This window comes from Heterodontus francisci, chromosome 1, assembly GCF_036365525.1.
Source record: "Heterodontus francisci isolate sHetFra1 chromosome 1, sHetFra1.hap1, whole genome shotgun sequence".
Taxonomy (NCBI): domain Eukaryota; kingdom Metazoa; phylum Chordata; class Chondrichthyes; order Heterodontiformes; family Heterodontidae; genus Heterodontus; species Heterodontus francisci.
The window spans coordinates 77,159,943-77,182,424 of NC_090371.1; the positions used below are offsets into that span (position 1 = coordinate 77,159,943).

Genomic DNA, 22,482 nt, shown 5'->3' on the forward strand with positions numbered 1-22,482 from the left:
AATGAGAAAGGATTAGTTAACAATCTTGTGCGGGGTCCCGTGGGGAAGAGCGAACATAACATGATAGAATTCTTCATTAAGATGGAGAGTGAGAGAGTTGATTCCGACACGAGGGTTCTGAATCTAAATAAAGGAAACTATGAAGGTATGAGGCGCGAGTTGGCTATGATAGATTGGGGAACGTTACTTAAAGGGTTGACAGTAGATAGGCAATGGCTAGCATTTAAAGAACGCATGGATGAATTACAACAATTGTTCATTCCTGTCTGGCGCAAAAATAAAACAGGAATAGTGGCTCAACAGTGGCTTACAAAAGAAATTAGGGATAGGATTAGATCCAAGGAGGAGAAATATAAAATGGCCAGAACAAGCAGCAAACCTGAGGATTGGGAGCAGTTTAGAATTCAGCAAAGGAGGACAAAGACATTGATTAAGAAGGGGAAAATAGAGTATGAGAGCAAGCTTGCGGAGAACATAAAAACTGACTGGAAAAGCTTCTTGATGTGAAGTGAAAAAGATTAGTGAAGACAAATCTGGGTCCCTTTACAGTCAGAAATGGGGAATTTATAATGGGGTACATGATCAATTAAATACATACTTTGGTTATGTCTTCACAAAGGAGGACACAAATTACCTCCCAGAAATGTTTGGGAACATAGGGTCCAGTGAGAAGGAGGAACTGTATGACATCAGTATTAGTAGAGAAATGGTGATGGGGAAATTGATGGGATTGAAGGCCGATAAATCCCCAGGGCCTGATCATCTACATCCCAGAGTACTTAAGGAAGTGGCCCTAGAAATAGTAGATGCATTGCTGATCATTTTTCAAAATTCTATAGTTTCTGGAACAGTTCCAACAGATTGGAGGGTAGCTAATGTAACCCCACTATTTAAAAAAGGAGGTAGAGTGAAAACAGGGAATTATAGACCAGTTAGTCTGACATCAGTCGTGGGGAAAATACTAGAGTCCATTCTAAAAGATATAATAGCAGAGCACTTGGAAAACAATGACAGGATCAGGCAAAGTCAGCATGGATTTACGAAAGGGAAATCATGCTTGACAAGTCTACTGGAATTTTTTGAGGATGTAACTAATAGAATAGATAAGGGAGAACCAGTGGATGTGGTGTATTTGGACTTTCAGAAGGCTTTTGATAAGGTCCTACATAAGAGATTAGCTGGCAAAATTAAAGCATATGGGATTGGGGGTAAGGTACTGACATGGATAGAGAACTGGTTGGCAGACAGGAGACAAAGTAAACAGGCCTTTTTCCGAGTGGCAGGCAGTGACTAGTGGGGTACCGCAGGGATCAGTGCTAGGACCCCAGCTAGTCACAATATATATTAATGATGATATAGATGAGGGAATTAAATGTAATATATCCAAGTTTGCATATGATACAAAGCTGGGGGGAGTGTGAGCTGTGAGGAGGATGCAGAGAAGCTCCAGTGTGATTTGGAGAGGTTGAGTGAGTGGGCAAATACATGGCAGATGCAGTATAATGTGGATGAATGTGAGGTTATCCACTTTGGTGGCAAAAACAGAAAGGCAGATTATTATCTGAACGGCGATAGATAGGGAAAGGGGGATGTGCAGCGAGACCTGAGTGTTTTTGTGCACCAGTCGCTGAAAATAAGCATGCAGGTGCAGCAGGCAGTTAAGAAGGCAAATGGTATGTTGGCCTTCATAGCAAGAGGATTCGAGTACAGGAGCAAGGATGTCTTGCTGCAATTATACAAGGCCTTGGTGAAACCACATCTGGAGTATTGTGTGCAGTTTTGGTCTCCTTATCTGAGGAAGGATCTTCTTGCTATGGAGGGAGTGCAGCAAAGGTTCACCAGAGTGATTCCTGGGATGGCAGGACTGACGTATGAAGAGAGATTGGGTCGATTAGGCTTGTATTCGCTAGAGTTTAGAAGAATGAGAGGGGATCTCATAGAAACCTACAAAATTCTAACAGGACTGGACAGACTAGATGCAGGAAAGATATTCCCAATGGGGTGGGGGAATCCAGGACCAGGGGTCACAGTTTAAGGATAAGGGGATTGAGATGAGGAGGGATTTCTTCACCCAGAGAGTGGTGAACCTGTGGAATTCTCTACCACAGAAAGTAGTTGAGGCCAAATCATTAAATATATTCAAGAAAGAGTTAGATATAGTTCTTCGGGCTAAAGGAATCAAGGGATACGGGGAGAAAGCAGGAACAGGGTGCTGCGTTTGGATGATCAGTCATGATCGTATTGAATGGCGGTGCAGGCTCGAAGGGCCGAATGGCCTACTCCTCCTATTTTTCTATGTTTCTATGTGTGGTGCCCGGTACTGGGCACAATATGTCAGCTGGGGCTAAAATTGTGTTTTATATAGGTTTAGCAGAACTTCCTGACATTGGTACTCCATGCCTCTATTTCTAAAGCCCAGGACCCCATGTGCTTTATTATCAGCAAATTTCCATCAATAACAAATGAATATTTGGACAGATGATCTGTGTTTCATCATGTTGGTTGAGCTCGAAATGTTATCGCAGACAGCAATAAAACTCTTGGGTTCTTCTACAAGTTGTGCCTCGGGATTCTTTTAAGTGCACATGGGCTGGCAGATAAAATCTCAGTTTAGCAAGTTGTGCAAAAGGTGGCATCTCTGACAATACAGCACTCCCTAAGTAGTGCATTGAAAAGTCAGCCTGGATTATGTGCTCAGAACTCTCAATGGGACTTAATCCCCCAACCTTTAGATTCATCGGTGAAGATACTACTAACAGACACGTAAAATACATTCCAACATCTATGACATGTGTACCATTATTTTAAATTAGATTGCCTTTTTTGTGTTTTAAAGATTGTGTAGTAACACAATATATTTTTCCTTCTAGAAATGTGACAATGAGACAGATTATGAAGAACTCAGAAACTTTTCGGTGAAAATCAACCCACAAAAAAGCTCAAGTTTCAATTCTATGGCTGGCTTCTCAAGTCATGATCGAGTGCACAATGAGTTGTCGAAGCTTTTTGTAGCACCTGAGTCACAGTTGTCAATGCAGTCTCAAGTACCACCAGTCATGAGAAAGATCACAGACAGAAAGCTTCAGTCTTCTGCTTCATCAGAAGCAACTGCAATAAATTCAGAGAACTGGATTGAGGATGAGCATCAAGGAAGCAAACGCACATTCCCAAGACTGTACCCATCAATACGCTTAGCAATGAGGGAGATTCAGCAAGTTCATGCGGTATGTATATCTGCTGTTCTTGCTTCATGCGAACTAGCAAATTGGATTTTGAAATCTCACTTCAGTAATACATTGAATTCAGAATGTAAACTGATTATCACAACATGTCCGTTAACTTTGACAGTGTTGATGCACTGTCAGAATTCTAGGAAATGCTTTGTATTTATCACCTTGGATCTCTTTACTTAATTTAATGAGTATCACAGGATTTTAGTATTACTAGAAATGGAGAGTAAAAGTAGAGAGTTTTCTTCCATTTTGACTGGCTAAATTTCAAAAGGAATTTGGTTCCATTGTTATCTATCTGATCATAGCCAGAGAATCGTAGTCAATGGATTCTCTTCATATTCCCACACAATTACTTTTGGTGTCCCCCAACGATCTACCTTTGGCCCCTCCTATTTCTCAGCTACATGCTGTCCCTCAGCGACATCATCCAAAAGCACATCAGTTTCCACATGTACACAGCCGCCCACTTCTACCTCATCGCCACCCTTCTCGACCTCTCCATTGTCACTAAATTGTCACTGTTTATCTGACATCCAGTATTGGATGAGCAGTAATTTCCTCCTATTAAATATTGGGAACACTGAAACCACTGTCTTTGGTCCCCACTACAAACTCTGCTCCCTTGACACCGATTCCATCCCTCAACCTGGCAACTGTCTGAGGCTGAACCAGACTCTTCACAATATTGTTCCATAAACTGAGGTTTCATCTGCCAGCCCATGTGCACTTAAAAGAATCCTGTGGCACAACTTGAAGAAGAACCCAGGAGTTTTATTGCTGTCTGGGCTAACATTCCGAGCTCAACCAACATGATGAAACACAGATTATCTGTCCAAATATTCATATGTTATTTATGGAACATATTTGACATTGAGATGAGCTTTCAACCACATATCCGTGCTGTTACTAAGACCGCCTGCTTCCATCTACGTAACATCGCCCCTCTCTGCCCCTGCCTCAGCTAATCTGCTGTTGAAACCCTCATCCTTGCATTTGTTACCTCCAGACTTGATTATTCTAACGCATTCCTGGCTAGCCTCCCACATTCTACCCTCCATTAACTTGACAATATCCAAAACTCTGCTGCCCATGTCCTAACTTGCACCAAATGCCATTCACCTATCACCCTTGTGCTTGCTATACTGGCTCCCAGTTAAACAATGCCTCTGTTTTCAAAAAAAATTCATCCTTGTTTTCAAATCCCTCCAAGGCCTGGCCTCCCCCGATCTCTGTAATCTCCTCCAGCGCTACAACCCTCCAAGATATCTGCACTCCCCTAATTCCAGCCTCTTGAGCATCCCTGGTTTTAATCACTGCACAATTGGTGGCCATGCCTTCAGCTGTCTAGCCCCTAAACTCTGGAATTTCCTCCGTAAACCTTTTTGCTTCTCTATCTCACTTTCCTCCTTTCAGACACTCCTTAAAACCTACCTCTTTGACCAAGCTTTTGGCCATATTTCCTAATATCTCCTTATGTGGCTCGGTGTCATATTTTTTATAATGCTTCTGTGAAGCACCTTGGGACATTTTATTACATTAAAGGTGCTATATAAATACAAACTGATGTTCCAACACCTAGGAAAGAAAGGAGATCTTCTGAAATTGTTCTAAGCAATGCATGGTAAAACTGAAATTAGTTGGACGTACTGTGTATGACCATAAACCCAAATCAATATAAAGGGAATTTTATTAACTTGGAAAAAAACTCTTGCAAGAACCCTTTTTATGTATGAAATGGTTACAAGTAGTTAAGGTTAACTTGTTTGATTTGTTTTCTACATCAGTTGTTTTAGCTATCAACATGGTGAACTTTAACATGGTACCAATTTGTACAGATTCTGGTCATTTATTTTGGTCAGCCAAGTGTCTGGCATGCACACACAAACACTGTTGCCATGTTTAAGGGATTCTAAGGGCGGCGCTTTGGCTAGCACCGCAGCCTCACAGCTCCAGCGACCCGGGTTCGGTTCTGGGTACTGCCTGTGTGGAGTTTGCAAGTTCTTCCTGTGACCGCATGCGTTTCCTCGGGGTGCTCCGGTTTCCTCCCACATGCCAAAGACTTGCAGGTTGATAAATAAATTGCCCCTAGTGTAGGTAGGTGGTAGGAGAATTGAGGAAAGGTGGGGATGTGAGAGGGAAAAATAGGATTAATGTAGGATTAGTATAAATGGGTGGTTCATGGTCGGCGAGGACTCGGTGGGCCAAAGGGCCTGTTTCGGTGCTGTATCTCTCTATGACTCTATAAGCCAGTTTACTGAGATTCACACACAGAATTTCTCTGACATGCTTTTTTTGGGACCCGCCTAATTTGGCAGAGCTTAAGCTAGAAACATGCTACACAAATGATTTTCTCCCCTTTTTATTTGTTCAAGGGATGTGAGCATCACTGGCAAGGCCAGCATTCATTGCCCATCCCTAAATGCTCTTGAGAAACTGAGTAGCTTATTAGACCATTTAAGAGTCAACCACATTGCTGTGGGTCTGGAGTAACATGTAGGCCAGACCTGGTAAGGACAGCAGATTTCCTCCCCTAAAGGACATTAGTGAACCAGATGGGTTTTGACAACAATCGACAATGGTTTCATGGTCGCCGTTGGACTAGCTTTTTAATTCCAGAGTTTTTTTTTATTAATTGAATTTAAATTTCACCATCTGCTGTGGTAGGATTCGAACCCATGTCCCCAAGGCTTTAGCCTGGGCTTCTGGATTACTAGTCCAGTGACATTACTGCCTCCCCTCCCCTGTGTTGTTTCGAGCTCACTAGTGTGTATGTGATCCAGTTTTTCCGTACCACAGGGCTTATTATATCAGTACTTGCAATTTCTTCTAAAATATTTTAAGAGTATCTTCTTGAATGTATTTTCTCCTATTGTTGAATAGCCCACAGACTCTTAAGTCTCTAGACTCATGGATAAAACTGGCCATTGAGCAAGGTATCAGTTCCTGTAGGAGATGAGGGGGAAACTCAAGAATATGTCAATATTAACCCCATTTCTTTTAATTAGTTGAGTTACTTTTAAACTATTCTGATGGGGCATTCTTCTTGAGTACATTTGAAGCTAATTTCAAAAATATAACTAATAATTGAATGTTTGAAGTTTGGCCTTTGGTTAATAGTAAATGTTTTGTCTTTACAGAAACAGCTTGCATTTCACAGCCCTAACAGTGGAGAGGAAGTTGTGCCAGATCTCCCTCCAAAGCAGTTTAAGGAGCGTCACAGACATCAATTACTTGGATCGGAACACTACAATAAGAAATAAATGGTTTGTAAGATAAAGATTGGAGACATGTATTATGCTATTAATGTGCTGACGTTCAGGTTATAGGATGTAAGAGCAACAAAATAATGTACATGCTATTGAGCCGTTTTACATTTGACATGCACATCCATTCTTCATTACCAATGGCCTCATGATCAACTCATAACTGATTCAATCTTACCCACATTTCACAATAGGCGGTAAGGAAAAAAAACTTGAAGGAATACTGTAGTGGGATGGTCTTGAATGATGCACTGTATCACTGAGTGATTATACTGATGGAAGTAAGTTGTTTCATCATGTTGTCTTTTCCTGTTAAAGAATCAATTTGCAATAGTAGACTGCGTTGAGCTATGATTTCAACAGGGAGAATGTAAGAAGAAGGAAAACAAATGCCATAGCTTATTTGCAGGTTAGGACAATCCAGAGGAAGATACTTAATGTTAGGTGGGAGCTACAGTTGTATAGCGTGCACTGTTATAGCCCCTTCTGTGACCCAGGTTCCCTTTGAATGCTGCTTTCCTGCTGGGAGAGTGGGATCATGTGACTAGATCTATTGATAAAAAACAAAGGAGGCAAGAAAGATCACAGTGGAGCTGGTGAGGTTACAGGAGGTTTTCCTATCAGCTTATTCTTTTACTGGTTACAAGAGTAAAAAAGGGTGATAACATCACCAGACTTGGGAGCAGCATTCAGGTCTTACAGTGATAGGTCTGTACATAGTGATCAGAGTTGCTAAAGAAGGAACAAGTACTTCCACAAAAAAAGGCAGGCAGCTATAAGAATGTCACTCGAAATCACAGGAGATGGTGAAGTCAAAAATATCGATAGATGAAGAAAGACTAAAATAAAACTATCAGTGGTAAGCCGAGCTCACATACTACCATGTCTTGAGAGGGATATGGTAAATTTTCACATCCAACAATCCTAATGCAGAGCTTTGTGATAGAAATGCATATGAACAAGTTGACTTCCACCCCCTTGATTTTACATCCATTAAAATTAACCCATGTAGAACCTGTGTTTTTTGAAGAAGAAGATAACACAAGATTTCCACTGCTGCAACAAAAGATATGGAGGAGATGGAGACAGTGGCTGGAATTTTAGGCCCCACCCCGGGAGTGGGCTGGAGGTGGGTGGTGCTGTTTCTGTTGCCTACATGCCCATGCTGCCATTTACCAGCAGTGGGAGAGGTTGGAAACAGCCTGCCCACCCCAGGCTAATTGAGGCCTTTAAGTGGCCAATTAATTGCCACTTAAGGGCCTCCTCCCTCTGCTGCTGGTATTTTACCAGCTGCAGCTCGGAACTTCACCTGAGGAGGAAGCCCGGTAATACCAGGCAGCCTCCTTGCGGGCCTGGGGTGGGATATCACAGCGAGTCAGAGGCAGCCTGGTCAATGTCTAGTACAGATGCAAAGTGCCGGGGGATTGTGTCCGCTTCAGTAAATAGTCATTTAGGGAAACTGGCATTGTTGCTGTGAAGTATGACCAGTTGCTTGTGGTTGTTAATATTCCAACAATGATGAAAGCTCATTTTTCACATCTCCATATATTTTGGGCATTAAATCACAATTCTGAAATGTCAAAAACCATACAAACCCAAAAGTGAATGCAGTTACCTTCAGTTTCTCATTGCATCTGATGCATTATCTGAGGGTATGTTTTTTTCTTCTCCGGATGTATAATTTAACTCTTACCGACATTATTTATTGACAACTCTGCATGTATGTAAAATCAATCATAGACACCACAGAGAGCCGCCCCGTTGGAGTACCTCCCCCTGACCTCCTGAACGAACCCCAGCCCCCTCGCTGGGGCCCAGCCAACGTCCCCGGCAAGGCCCGAAACCCCACTCACCTTTTTGGAGGCTGACGCCCCTCTTGCTCTTCACACTGGGTGCAGTCCCAACAGTGGCACTGTTTGAATGGCCAGCATCTCATGGAGATTCCTGCCTCAGAGGGGCGTAAATCCCACCTGAGGCCAATTAAGGGCCTGGGCCAAGCAAAATCACTGCGTGGCTTCCAGGCCCAGTGGAGGCAGGCTCACCCTGACTATTTTTGCCGGCGGGCTGGGCCTCAACTGCCATGTAGAATTCTTGCCAGTAACGCATTGCACTGAGAGGAATAGAGGTTATGTGCACTAGATATGTGTATTATCAAGAATGTTGATGTATATGGAGGGAAGTTTTCATGGTGGGGCAAGGGAAAGAGGGTAGGGTAGTATGATGAGTAAAAGAGGTCCTAGATACAAAGAAGGAGTGAGTTCCATATTGTTCTGTCCTCTCTCCCTCTAAGTTAATAATGAGTAAATCAGAGGATGAGGCATCAACTACACTATTGATAGTCATTTGAAAAATAATAGCTTTATGAAATAAAGCTTTTTGGCAGAAAGACACTTTTCAAAATGTTTACATTTTTGAGATCTGATTTCTGTCAAGGAGAAAATTCCAGTAGTTGTAGTGGGTACATTACACTATAGCCCGGAATTCACTAACGACAATATTGTTGACAAACACCATAAATTAAACTGTTGTGCTTCCCGATCCACCAGTGGCAAATTTATGTCACAATTTGCTGAAGAACTGATTGGAATGTGCGACAGTGAATATCACAGCGAGTCAGAGTCAGCCTGTTCAATGTCCAGTACAGATGAAAAGTGCCGGGGATTGTGTCCGCTTCAGTAAACAGTCATTTGGGTGAAGGATCACTGACCCGAAACGTTAACTCTGCTTCTCTTTTCACAGATGCTGCCAGACCTGCTGAGTGGTTCCAGCATTTCTTGTTTTTATTTCAGATTTCCAGCATCCGCAGTATTTTGCTGTAATTTAGGGAAACTGGCATTGTTGCTGTGAAGTGTGACCAGTTGCTTGTGGTTGTTAATATTCCAACAATAATAAAAGCTCATTTTCAATTCTCCATATATTGTGGGCGAAAATGAAATGCCAAAAACCCTACAAACCCAAAAGTGATCTTCAGTTTCTAATTGCATCTGATGCATTATCTGAGGGTATTTTATTTCCTCTCCAGATGTATAATTTAACTCTTGCTGACATTATTTATTGATTTTACATACATGCAGAGTTGTCAATCATAACATTTATAATCGCAGTGGCATCTACTTTGTGCCTTATGGAGTAGATTTTTGCCCTAGAGATTTGTACTGTCACTGAGCTGCAAAAAGAAGCCACTGATTTCTCTTGGGTTCGAATGGAACAGACTAGTGGAGTTGGCACAACGGGTGTAGAATTTCTGGAATTTTGCAATTTGCACAATTGTCTTTCAGGTTGAAGATTGGGAGTATATGAACACATGTGGCTGAAGAGAAATGATACTTTTGACATGTTTACTGCTGCAGAAAGGATTCTTTCTATTTCTCTAATGAGCATGTCACGATGAGTGGAACATCCAGCATGGAGCATCCCTCTTACAAAGAGAAAAGAGTGAAATGCTTCATTGAAGATGGATTCAAATAAAATACGTGCAGTAACAGTCTAAGGCTTGAAAATGTTTGGGAGATTTCTAGTAAAAAATAATTACATGAAACAAGATACTAAGTCTATCTGTACCTGTTTGTACTGGGTGTGTATATGTATATATATAGCACGGTCTCCAACGACTATTTTGCACAATTCTGTTTTGTAATAGTGTTGTCACATTACAAAGAACTGTCAATCTGCAAAAAGCTGTTTATTACTAAGAAGTGTTTATATTTTCACTCCAAACATGCGATGTAAATAGTGTTTTTGGACACTATTGATCTGTTCTTAAATGTGTATGCAGAGATATTTGTACAACAATTAAAGTTTACAAAATGTTAGTATCAAAAGCTTGTTTGAGATTCATTGCCACACTGTTGAGAGTCATTTTCCTTCATAGTTAACTGGGAGGTTACACAGCAGATGCTGGAAATCTGAAATATGAACTATAAAGAGTTAACTTTTCAGATCTGTGACCTTTCATCAGAACTGTAACAGGTTTTAAGTAAATACAGAGGTAGGAAAGAAGTAGACAACAAAAGGGAAAGATCTGTGATAGGCTGGAAGGCAGGACAGATTAAATAACAAAAGGGATGATAATGCAATACAAAATGGGATGAAAATGGAACAAGTGAAGAAACAAAAGATGGATCTTGATGTGGAAATGACAACAGCAGAATCATTACCAGCACCTGCTGTCTGATACAATGTCCAGTATTGGTTCTGATCTGAAACAGTTGAACTCAACGCTGAGACTGGAAGGCTGTAAAGTGCTCAATGAGTTGTTGTTCCTCCAGCTTCCGTTACAAGCATTTTTTTAAACTGCTGAGGAACCTCACTAACGGTAAAAGCAAAATAATGCAGATGCTGGAAATCTGAAATCAAAACAGAAAATGCTAGAAATATTCAGTTCTGATGATAGGTCATAGACCTGAAATGTTAACTTTGCTTCCCTCCACAGATGCTGCCAGACCTGGTATTTCCTGTAATTTTTGTTTTTATTAATCTCATTAATGTCACTGGTTCTTAATACAAAAGCAAAATACTGCAGATGCTGGAGATCTGAAATAAAAACCGAAAATGCTGGAAATACTTGGGTCCAACAGCATCTGTGGAGCGAGAAACAGAGTCAATGGGCTGAATTTTATGAGTGCGCTGCAAATCTTGGCGGCAAGCTCTGATCTCGGCAGTCTTCAGGCGCGGATGTGCTGAGCGCCCACAAGTTTTCAAGCGGGGGCTCATTTAAATGGAGGGGCGGAGTGGCCATCCCCGATGATGTAGAGGAAAAGGCCGATCTGCCACCATGCAGGTGCCGGCACCAATTTTAAAGGGCTTCAAGCCCTTAACAGAAATCTTAATTGTTAAAGGGAACTAAGTGGTAAAAATTTAAGTTAAACATTACATAACGTCTGCACTCCCCTCACCCACACCCCCAAGGAATAATCGAATCATTAATAGCTCACCCCCCCCCCCAAAAAAACTTTGATTCAGATTGTGACCTCCCCCACCTCCCCCTTGCCCTTTAATAACTTTAACCCTCAACCCCTTCCCACCATCCCCGCACCAATCCAAAGGGTTTTCCCGCTTCCTCCTCCCTTCCTCCCCCCCAACATCTGAGAATTTCACTCCTTCCCCCCTCCCCACCAGTGGCAGCTGTGTGGTTAGCACCGCAGCCTCACAGCTCCAGCGACCCGGGTTCAATTCTGGGTACTGCCTGTGTGGAGTTTGCAAGTTCTCCCTGTGTCTGCGTGGGTTTCCTCTGGGTGCTCCTGTTTCCTCCCACAGCCAAAAGACTTGCAGGTTGATAGGTAAATTGGCCATTATAAATTGCCCCTAGTATAGGTAGGTGGTAGGGGAATATAGGGACAGGTGAGGATGTGGGAGGAATATGGGATTAGTGTAGGATTAGTATAAATGGGTGGTTAATGGTCGGCACAGACTCGGTGGGCCGAAGGGCCTGTTTCAGTGCTGTATCTCTAAATCTAAAAAAAAAATCCACAAACTGGGATCGGAAGGTGCGGGACAGCCGCCCAATCAAGGTAAGTTAATTATCATGTATTTGCGTAAGTTTAGTTAGGTAAATGCGGGGGGCCACTCTGAGACCTCCTCATCGCCGGTAAAATGCGGCGGGGCCTTTTCAGTGTCGGGGGTCATGGCGGGCCTCTCCTGAAATAATTTTCCGGGTCCCCCCACCATGAACCCCAACACTGGAGGGCTCAAAATTCAGCCCAATGTTTCAAGTTGATGAACTGTCATTACACCCTAAAGGTCACAGACCTGAAACGTTAACTTTGTTTCTCTCTCCACAGATGCTGCCAGGCCTGCTGAATATTTCCTGCATTTTAGGTTTTTATCACCAGTTCTTAAAATGTTTTTCGGGTAGTGAAGCAGGTATATCATGTTTTTATCTGTTCCAGAATATGGCAGTATGATATCATAGCTATTACAGAAACATGGCTTAAGGGGGGACAGGAATGGCAGCTCAATGTTCCTGGTTACAGGGTTTTCAGATGCGATAGTGGGGGGGGGGGGGGGGGGGGGTGGGTAAGAAAGGAGGGCGAGTGCCAATTTTGGCCAAATAAACAATTACAGCTGTGAGATAGGATGATATGTTGGAAGGTTCATCAAATGAGGCCATTTGGATCGATGTAAGGAACAAAAAAGGGGAAATCACACTGCTGGGAGTGTACTATAGACCCCTAAACAGTCAGAGGAAGATGAAACAGCAGATATGTAAGCAAATCTCTGAGAAGTGCAAGAACAATAGGGCAGTAATAGTAGGGGATTTTAACTACCCCAGTGTTAACTGGGATACTTTTAGTGTGAAAGGAATTGGGGAGCAGAATTCTTGAGGTACATTCAGGAGAACTTTTTTGGCCAGTATGTAGCAAGTCCAACGAGAGGGCGTGGTTCTGGACTTGGTTTTAGGTAATGAAGTTGGGCAGGTGGAAAGAGTGGCAGTGGGAGAGAATTTTGGTGGTAGTGATCACAATTCAGCTAGTTTTAATATAATTATGGAAAAGGACAAGGATAGAACAGGAGTTAGAGTTCTGAATTAGGGCAAGGAAAATTTTACTAAACTGAGGAGTGATTTAGTGAAAGTGGATTGAAAACAGCTTGTCAGGACAGTGGGAGGCATTCAAAGGGGAGACTCAAGGGATTCAAACTAAACATGTTCCCTCAAAGAAAAAGGGTGGAACAGCCAAATTTAGAGCCTCATTGATGTCAAGGAGCTTAGAGGGTAAGATAAGGCAGAAAAGGAAAGCTTATGTCCGACACAGAGAACTCTATACTACAGAAAGCCGAGAGGAGTATAGAAAGTGGAGGGGTGAAATTAAAAAGGAAATTAGGAAAGCTAAGACAGGGCATGAAAGAATATTGGCAAGCAAAATCAAGGTGAACCCAAAGATGTTTTGTCAATATGTGAAGAGTAAGAGGATAACTAAGGAGAGAGTAGGTCCCATAAAAGACCAAAAAGGTAACCTATGTGTAGGAGCAGAAGATGTTGGTATTGTTCTTAATGAATACATTGCGTCTGTCTTCACAAAAGAGGGGGACAGTGTGGATATTGTAATTAAGGAAGATGGGTGTGAAGTATTGGCTGTGATAAACATAAGGAGAGAGGAAGTATTAATGGGATTAGCATCCTTGAAAGTTGATAAATCAACAGTGCTGTATGAAAACTGGGGCGGCGCAGTGGTTAGCACCACAGCCCACAGCTCCAAGGACCCGGGTTCAATTCTAGGTACTGCCTGTGCGGAGTTTGCAAGTTCTCCCTGTGACCCTGTGGGTTTTCGCCGGGTGCTCCGGTTTCCTCCCACTGCCAAAGACTTGCAGTTGATAGGTAAATTGGCTATTGTAAATTGCCCCTAGTGTAGGTAGGTGGTAGGGAATATGGGATTACTGTCGGGTTAGTATAAATGGGTGGTTCTTGGTCGGCACAGACTCGGTGGGCCGAAGGGCCTGTTTCAGTGCTGTATCTGTAAATAAAATAAATAAATAAAATGTACCCCACGCTGTTAAAAGAAGCGAGAGAGGAAATAGCAGAAGGTCTGACCATCATTTTCCAATCCTCACTGGATGCTGGTGTGGCAGTGGAGGATTGGAGAACTGCTGATGTACCTGGGTTTAAAAAGGGAACGAGGCATAGACAGAACAATTGCAGGCCAGTCAGTCTAACCGCAGTCATGGACAAATTATTGGAATCAATTCTGAAAGACAGGATAAACTGTCACTTAGAAGGGAACAGATTAATCAAGGATAGCCAGCATAGATTTGTTAAGGGAAGATCTTGTCTGACCAATTTGATCAAATTTTTTGAAGAAGTATCAAGGAAGATTGATGAAGGTAGTGCAGTTTAAAGGCCTGCTACCCGACCAGGACCCGACGACGGGTCGGGTTGCACTTCCGGGTCCGGCATTCGGGCTCAGGTCGGGCCGGGTCAGACACGTCATTAACTATTTGGATATAAAAGTAGAGGGCATGATCAAGAAGTTTGCAGATGACCCAAAGATTGGCTGTGTGGTAGGTAGCGAGGAGGTTAGCTATAGGCGGCAGGAAGATATTGATGGTCTGTTCAGATGGGCAGAAAAGTGGCAAATGGAATTCAACCTGGAGAAATGTGAGGTGATACATTTGTGGAGGTCAAATAAGGCAAAGGAATACACAATTAATGGGAGAATACTGAGAGGAGTGGAGGAAGTGAGGGACCTTGGAGTGAATGTCCACAGATCCCAGAAGGTAGCAGCATATCTCAGTAAGGTGGTTAAGAAGGCATATGGAATCCTTTCCTTTATTAGCCGAGGTATAGAATATAAGAGCAGGGAGATTATGCTGAAACTATATAAATCATTGGCTAGGCCATAACTTGAGTACTGTGTGCAGTTTAGTTCACCTCATTAAAGATAGGATGTAATTGCACTAGAGAGGGTACAGAGGAGATTTACAAGGATGTTGCCGGGACTGGGACAATGCAGCGATGAGGAAAGATTGGATAGGCTGGGGTTGTTCTCCTTGGAACAGAGAAGGCTGAGGGGAGATCTGATTGAAATGCACAAAATTGTGAGGGGCTGGGTTAGAGTGGATGTGAAAGGCTTATTTACATTAGAAGAGGTCAGTGATGAGGGGGCATAGATTTAAAGTGATTGGTGGAAAGATTAGAGGGAGGATGAGGAAAACATTTTTTACCCAGAGGATGGTGGGGGTCTGGAACTCACTGTCTGAAAGGGTAGTAGAGGCAGAAACCCTCAACTCATTTAAAAGGTGACTGGATATGCACCTCAAGTGCTGTAACCTGCAGGGCTATGGACCAAATGCTGGAAGGTGGGAGTAGACTGGGTGGTTTGTTTTTCGGCTGGCACAGACACGATCGGCCAAGTGGCCTCTTTCGGTGGCGTAAACGTTCTATGATGAAGAGCAGATCATAAAAGTACTGATTGTAAGATTCAGGAGTCATCTGTTCCGAAACGTATTTCCGACATCAAATCCAATTGCATGTTAAATTTGTGGTTGATGAAGCATGTGTTCGAGCAGGTCCCCTTTTTATAGTTCTAAATTCTTATGCGTGTAACAGAATGGCTTCCTGCAGTCTATTTGAGGGATCCAGGGCCAAGCTATGAAGAAACTTGTGTCTAAAAGGGGGAAACTGCTATGAGGCTGCGGACTGCGGCCTATACCTGCCTGTCACCCGGTGTCCTGAAGGGAAAATCAGACTAACCACAAGAATGTTGCTTTGACAAAGCTCCTCAAACGAGAACCTGCATTAAGCAGTTGGCCTGATATGTGTCACTAGACTTAAGCATTTAGAAGATGTGATAGAAGCTTATGGGAATATACTCATTCTGTGCTGAGTTCTGCTGCTTAGGATGTCATTCTAAGCTGTCAGGGGAAGGAGAGGGAACCAGCAGGCAGTGCAGGGATCCCCTGTGGCCGTTTCCCTCAACAACAGGTGTACCGTTTTGGATACTGTTGCGGGGGACAACTTACCAGGGGTAAGCAATGGGATACAGGTCTCTGGCACAGAGTCTGTCCCTGTTGCTCAGAAGGGAAGGGGGAAGAGGAGCAGAGCATTAGTCATTGGGGACTCCATAGTTAGGGGAACAGATAGGAGGTTCTGTGGGAACGAGAGAGACTCACGGTTGGTGTGTTGCCTCCCAGGTGCCAGGGTTCGTGATGTCTCGGATCGTGTTTTTGGGATCCTTAAGGGGGAGCAGCCCCAAGTCGTGGTCCACATAGGCACCAACGACATAGGTAGGAAGAGAGATGGGGATTTAAGGCAGAAATTCAGGGAGCTAGGGTGGAAGCTTAGAGTGAGAACAAACAGAGTTGTTATCTCTGGGTTGTTGCCCCTGCCACGTGCTAGCGAAGCGAGGAATAGGGAGAGAGGAGTTGAACACGTGGCTGCAGGGATGGTGTAGGAGGGAGGGTTTTGGTTTCCTGGATAATTGGGGCTCTTTCTGGGGAAGGTGGGACCTCTACAAACAGGATGGTCTTCACCTGAACCAGAGGGGTACCAATATCCTGGGGGGGAGATTTGCTAGTGCTCTTCGGGGGGGTTTAAACTAATTCAGCAGGGGGATGGGAACCTAAATTGTAGTTCCAGTGTACAGGATGTTGAGAGTAGTGAGGTCAGGAATAAGGTTACAAGGCCGCAAGAGGGCACTGGCAAGCAAGAACTTGGTTTAAAGTGTGTCTACTTCAACGCCAGGAGCATCCGGAATAAGGTGGGTGAGCTTGCAGCATGGGTTGGTACCTGAGATCTCGATGTTGTGGCCATTTCGGAGACATGGGTAGAGCAGGGACAGGAATGGATGTTGCAGGTTCCGGGATTTAGATGTTTCAGTAAGAACAGAGAAGATGGTAAAAGAGGGGGGGGTGTGGCATTGTTAATCAAAGAGAGTATTAACGGCGGCAGAAAGGACGTTTGAGGACTCGTCTACTGAGGTAGTATGGGCCGAGGTTAGAAACAGGAGAGGAGAGGTCACCCTGTTGGGAGTTTTCTATAGACCTCCGAATAGTTCCAGAGATGTAGAGGAAAGGATAGCGAAGATGATTCTCGACAGGAGCGAGAGTAACAGGGTAGTTGTTAGGGGGACTGTAACTTTCTAAATATTGACTGGAAATACTATAGTTCGAGTACTTCAGATGGGTCAGTTTTTGTCCAGTGTGTGCAGGAGTGTTTTCTGACACAGTATGTAGACAGGCCAACCAGGGGCGATGCCACATTGGATTTGGTACTGGGTAATGAACCCGGCCAGGTGTTAGATTTAGATGTCGGTGAGCACTTTGGTGATAGTGATCACAATTCGGTTAGGTTTACCTTAGCGATGGGCAGGGACAGGTATATACCGCAGGGCAAGAATTATAGCTGGGGGAAAGGAAATTATGATGCGATTAGGCAAGATTTAGGATGCGTAGGATGGGGAAGGAAATTGCAGGGGATGGGCACAATCGAAATGTGGAGCTTATTCAGGGAGCAGCTACTGCGTGTCCTTGATAAGTATGTACCTGTCAGGCAGGGAGGAAGTTGTCAAGCGAGGGAGCCATGGTTTACTAAAGAAGTTGAAGCGCTTGTCAAGAGGAAGAAGAAGGCTTATATTAGGATGAGACGTGAAGGCTCAGTTAGGGCGCTTGAGAGTTACAAGCTAGCCAGGAAGGATCTAAAAGGAGAGCTAAGAAGAGCAAGGAGAGGACACGAGAAGTCATTGGCAGATAGGATCAAGGAAAACCCTAAGGCTTTCTATAGGTATATCAGGAATAAAAGAATGACTAGAGTTAGATTAGGGCCAATCAAGGATAGTAGTGGGAAGTTGTGTGTGGAATCAGAGGAGATAGGGGAAGCGTTAAATGAATATTTTTCGTCAGTATTTACAGTAGAGAAAGAAAATGTTGTTGAGAATACTGAGATACAGACTACTAGGCTAGATGGGATTGAGGTTCACAAGGAGGAGGTGTTAGCAATTTTGGAAAGTGTGAAAATAGATAAGTCCCCTGGGCCAGATGGGATTTATCCTAGGATTCTCTGGGAAGCCAGGGAGGAGATTGCAGAGCCTTTGTCCTTGATCTTTATGTCGTCATTGTCGACAGGAATAGTGCCGGAAGACTGGAGGATAGCAAATGTTGTCCCCTTGTTCAAGAAGGGGAGTAGAGACAGCCCTGGTAATTATAGACCTGTGAGCCTTACTTTGGTTGTGGGTAAAATGTTGGAAAAGGTTATAAGAGATAGGATTTATAATCATCTTGAAAAGAATAAGTTCATTGGAGATAGTCAGCACGGTTTTGTGAAGGGTAGGTTGTGCCTCACAAACCTTATTGAGTTTTTCGAGAAGGTGACCAAACAGGTGGATGAGGGTAAAGCAGTGGATGTGGTCTATATGGATTTCAGTAAGGCGTTTGATAAGGTTCCCCACGGTAGGCTATTGCAGAAAATACGGAAGTGTGGGATTGAAGGCGATTTAGTGCTTTGGATCAGAAATTGGCCAGCTGAAAGAAGACAGAGGGTGGTGGTTGATGGCAAATGTTCATCCTGGAGTTTAGTTACTAGTGGTGTACCGCAAGGATCTGTTTTGGGGCCACTGCTGTTTGTCATTTTTATAAATGACCTGGATGAGGGTGTAGAAGGGTGGGTTAGTAAATTTGCGGATGACACGAAGGTCGGTGGAGTTGTGGATAGTGCCGAAGGATGTTGTAGGTTACAGAGGGACATAGATAGGCTGCAGAGCTGGGCTGAGAGATGGCAAATGGAGTTTAATGCGGAAAAGTGTGAGGTGATTCACTTTGGAAGGAGTAACAGGAATGCAGAGTACTGAGCTAATGGGAAGATTCTTGGTAGTGTAGATGAGCAGAGAGATCTTGGTGTCCAGGTACATAAATCCCTGAAAGTTGCCACCCAGGTTAATAGGGCTGTTAAGAAGGCATATGGTGTGTTAGCTTTTATTAGTAGGGGGATCGAGTTTCGGAGCCACGAGGTCATGCTGCAGCTGTACAAAACTCTGATGCGGCCGCACCTGGAGTATTGCGTGCAGTTCTGTGTCACCGCATTATAGGAAGGATGTGGAAGCTATGGAAAGGTTGCAGAGGAGATTTACTAGGATGTTGCCTGGTATGGAGAGAAGGTCTTACGAGGAAAGGCTGAGGGACTTGAGGTTGTTTTCGTTGAAGAGAAGGAGGAGGAGAGGTGACCTAATAGAGACATATAAGATAATCAGAGGGTTAGATAGGGTGGATAGTGAGAGTCTTTTTCCTCGGATGGTGATGGCAAACACGAGGGGACATAGCTTTAAGTTGAGGGGTGATAGATATAGGACAGATGTGAGAGGTAGTTTCTTTACTCAGAGAGTAGTAGGGGCGTGGAACGCCCTGCCTGCAACAGTAGTAGACTCGCCAACTTTAAGGGCATTTAAGTGGTCATTGGATAGACATATGGATGAAAATGGAATAGTGTAGGTCAGATGGTTTCACAGGTCGGCGCAACATCGAGGGCCGAAGGGCCTGTACTGCGCTGTAATGTTCTATGTTCTATGTTCATGAGCAGCTACTGCCTCCTAATTATTGGTCATTATCATATTGCTGCTTGTGAGAGTTTGCTGTGCACAAATTGGCTGCCATGTCACCTACATTACAACAGTGACTGCACTTCAAAAGTACTTCATTGGCTGTAAAGCACTTTGAGATGTCTGATGGTTGTGAAAGGAACGATAGAAATGCAAGTTTCCTTTCTATTATTTTTTGGCACTACGAGCCTTGGCTCTTGCAATTCGATACCTCTATCTGGTAGTAGTTAAGTACTGTGTTACACTACAAGATGACGCAGTGCTCTTCTGACTTTCAGCATTGCCGGAACAACTTTGTGGTCCAAATCTTTGCCTTAAATGTCACTAAATAGACTCAATACTGTGGTTTAGCATGTTCTGAGAGAATTGAAAGTCATACTGGAACTGCTGAACTGTACTTTCATCTTAACCCAACTAAGGCTTACTCTTTCTTTTCTCCAGCTGCACAATCCATTTTTGCCAGTAATTTTATTTTGTTCAGCCTCTTTGTTTTAAGCAGAAAAGCTACTTTTGTATGTTTTGGATTCAAAAATGGAACTTTGAGTAATTCTGGAATGAGATTTAGGCCATTCATAACCCTTTTTGGTCTTTCCACCTTGGTGCCCCCTTACTGAAGGTGCTGGCCCTTCTTGGCATAAGTTACAACTGTGTTATTTGGCTCTGCTGAAGTGCCCTTCACTGCCAGTTGTATGATTGCTTTTAAGAGTGATGTCCTTTTAAGATCTTAGTATGCTAATGAGTTAAGTACCAGGACATAGTCATGTGACTCAAAGCCAGAGTCACTCTGCAACTGTCAGACCTAGAGTAAAGTTTTGTAAATAGTTATCTCTGTACTGCACAATAGTTTAGCTGTAATAAACCTGTTTGTGATCTTCAACAAACTTGACTCCACACATCTCATTTATGTTGCAACAGACAGGATAAAAGAACACATTACTTGGTGGAAAGGTGAGAAGACAAAGTCTGAGGCTGAAGACCATGGTTTAAACAACTCTGAAAACGACCTTATCTACAGCCAGTAGAGAGAAAGTTCAAGAAAAATACTGGCTCAAACAGTGAAAGAAGAACTTCCCTCAAGCTGTAGAAGGCAGAGCACAGAACGACAGGCTGCAAGTAAATTGGGTGAGTCATTGTGCCGACAGGCGAGGGATACTGCTTTTTTTTTTTAAAACTTTGACGTCCTTCAAAAGATTTTTTTTTTCTCAAGCGCTCCATGTAGAAAAAAACAGGAAAGACCCAATTCCTTTCCCAAGTTGATCGAGGTCGGCTCCATTGCAGGAGGCATCCATTAGAAAAAACGCGGGAAAACTCAGATCACTGCAGAGCCTATATCCATGCAGCCAAAGCTTTAAAAAATATTGAACTTCTTGAGCGTCAATAAGAGCTTCCATTCACGAAGCCACAGTAAAAAAAACCATTAAAACCACTCGAGTGTGAAGAACATAAAAAACCCATTGAACTGCTTCTTGAACAGCTGTGTAAACAGGAGAGGCTTAAGTGCTGGAAGCAAGATAAACACACAGCACCAGCTAACACCTGCTCCTGTTAATCAAAGCAGCTAGTATAAATAACAGTGTCTCTTAAAGGGGAAACAGTGCAGAGTCATAGAACAAGTCTTAAAGCAAGTTTTAAAGCAAAAGAACAGCAGAAATACGGGTACCAAATTTTCCAGCATGAACTAGAAGGCCTGGGATGTCCTATATGAGTTCCAACTGTTCAAACAAAGAATGCAGTTATTCTTCACAGACCAAATAATTGTAGAGCCAGAAAAACAGGCTGTAAAAATGCTAATAGCAGTCAGATCAATACCTCTGGACTAACTGACGAGGACCAGAAAGATCCATAAAAATATGGAAAGTGCTAGAAGATCATCTCCGATTACGAGTGAATTTTAGAATTCACGGCCTGGAATTGATGTCCTAGAGGCAACAGCCAGAGGAATCAGTAGACCAGTTTGTTAGTAGATGCCGTAGTAAGGGCAACAACTGCAACTTCACAGAAATGGAGCAGTCAGAACGAATAATGGAGCTAGTGATAGTATTGACGCCCGTTGAAGTGTTTCAGAAACACCTCTTGGGGGGGAAAAAAGAAAGGTCACAGTATTGATGCACTGCTAGAAGATGGCAGGAAATACGAAGACATTGTGGCTGGACAATAACACCTGGAAGCACTAGGTGCAACCAGCAATATCAGCACCATACCCAGGTCGAAAAGAGCAAGCAAGTTGTCATGAAGACCCCCCCCCTTGCCAAGAATGAGGCATATTAATTTTGTCACATGAATATTAATTTTAAACTATTGCAGGAGTGAAGAGATGATTTGTTTAAAGAGATCAGCAGTAGCTGGAAAGCATTTTGCATACTAAGAGACAGTCGCCTAAGAAAAGACAATGGGAATGCTCACTGATTCAATTAAGAGATTGGTTTGGCCAATGGTGATCCACATCTTGTGGGTGTAAGAGACAGCCCTACACCACCCCCATCACCCCCCACCCCCCACCACACCCCCCATGAGAACTTGGAAATCCACAAACCACAGGAGTGGTTGTTCCCAAATAAGGGGTTAGTCACATGACTAACCTGCTGAGCAACTTGGAGTTTTGAATTGTGAACAAAGAACAAAGTACACCACAGGAACAGGCCATTCAGCCCTCCAAGCCTGCGCCGATCTTGATGCCTGCCTAAACTAAAACCTTCTGCACTTCCGGGGTCCGTATCCCTCTATTCCCATCCTATTCATGTATTTGTCAAGATGCCTCTTAAACGTGTCTATGGTATCTGTTTCCACCACCTCCCCCGGCAACAAGTTCCAGGCACTCACCACCCTCTGTGTAAAGAACTTGCCTCGCACAACCCCTCTAAACTTTGCCCCTCTCACCTTAAACCTATGTCCCATAGTAACTGACTCTTCCACCCTGGGAAAAAGCTTCTGACTATCCACTCTGTCCATGCCGCTTATAACTTT

General features: G+C 43.3%; 1 protein-coding gene across 3 annotated transcripts in view; it reads left to right on the forward strand.

Moving 5' to 3' along the window:
- LOC137370107 (myosin-IIIb) overlaps positions 1–22,482 on the forward strand; it is a 250,764-nt gene that overhangs the window by 199,881 nt on the left and 28,401 nt on the right. For 2 of the 3 annotated variants that reach the window (XM_068032267.1, XM_068032282.1), the window contains 3 exons: positions 2,871–3,224; positions 6,371–6,496; positions 9,775–10,276. In XM_068032267.1, coding sequence (XP_067888368.1) covers positions 2,871–3,224; positions 6,371–6,493 — 477 coding nt within the window. In that variant the 3' untranslated portion in view covers positions 6,494–6,496; positions 9,775–10,276. Of the gene's footprint in view, positions 1–2,870; positions 3,225–6,370; positions 6,497–9,774; positions 10,277–20,433; positions 20,641–22,482 lie in introns of those variants that run through there. The other variant, XR_010975080.1, reaches the window with a different exon arrangement.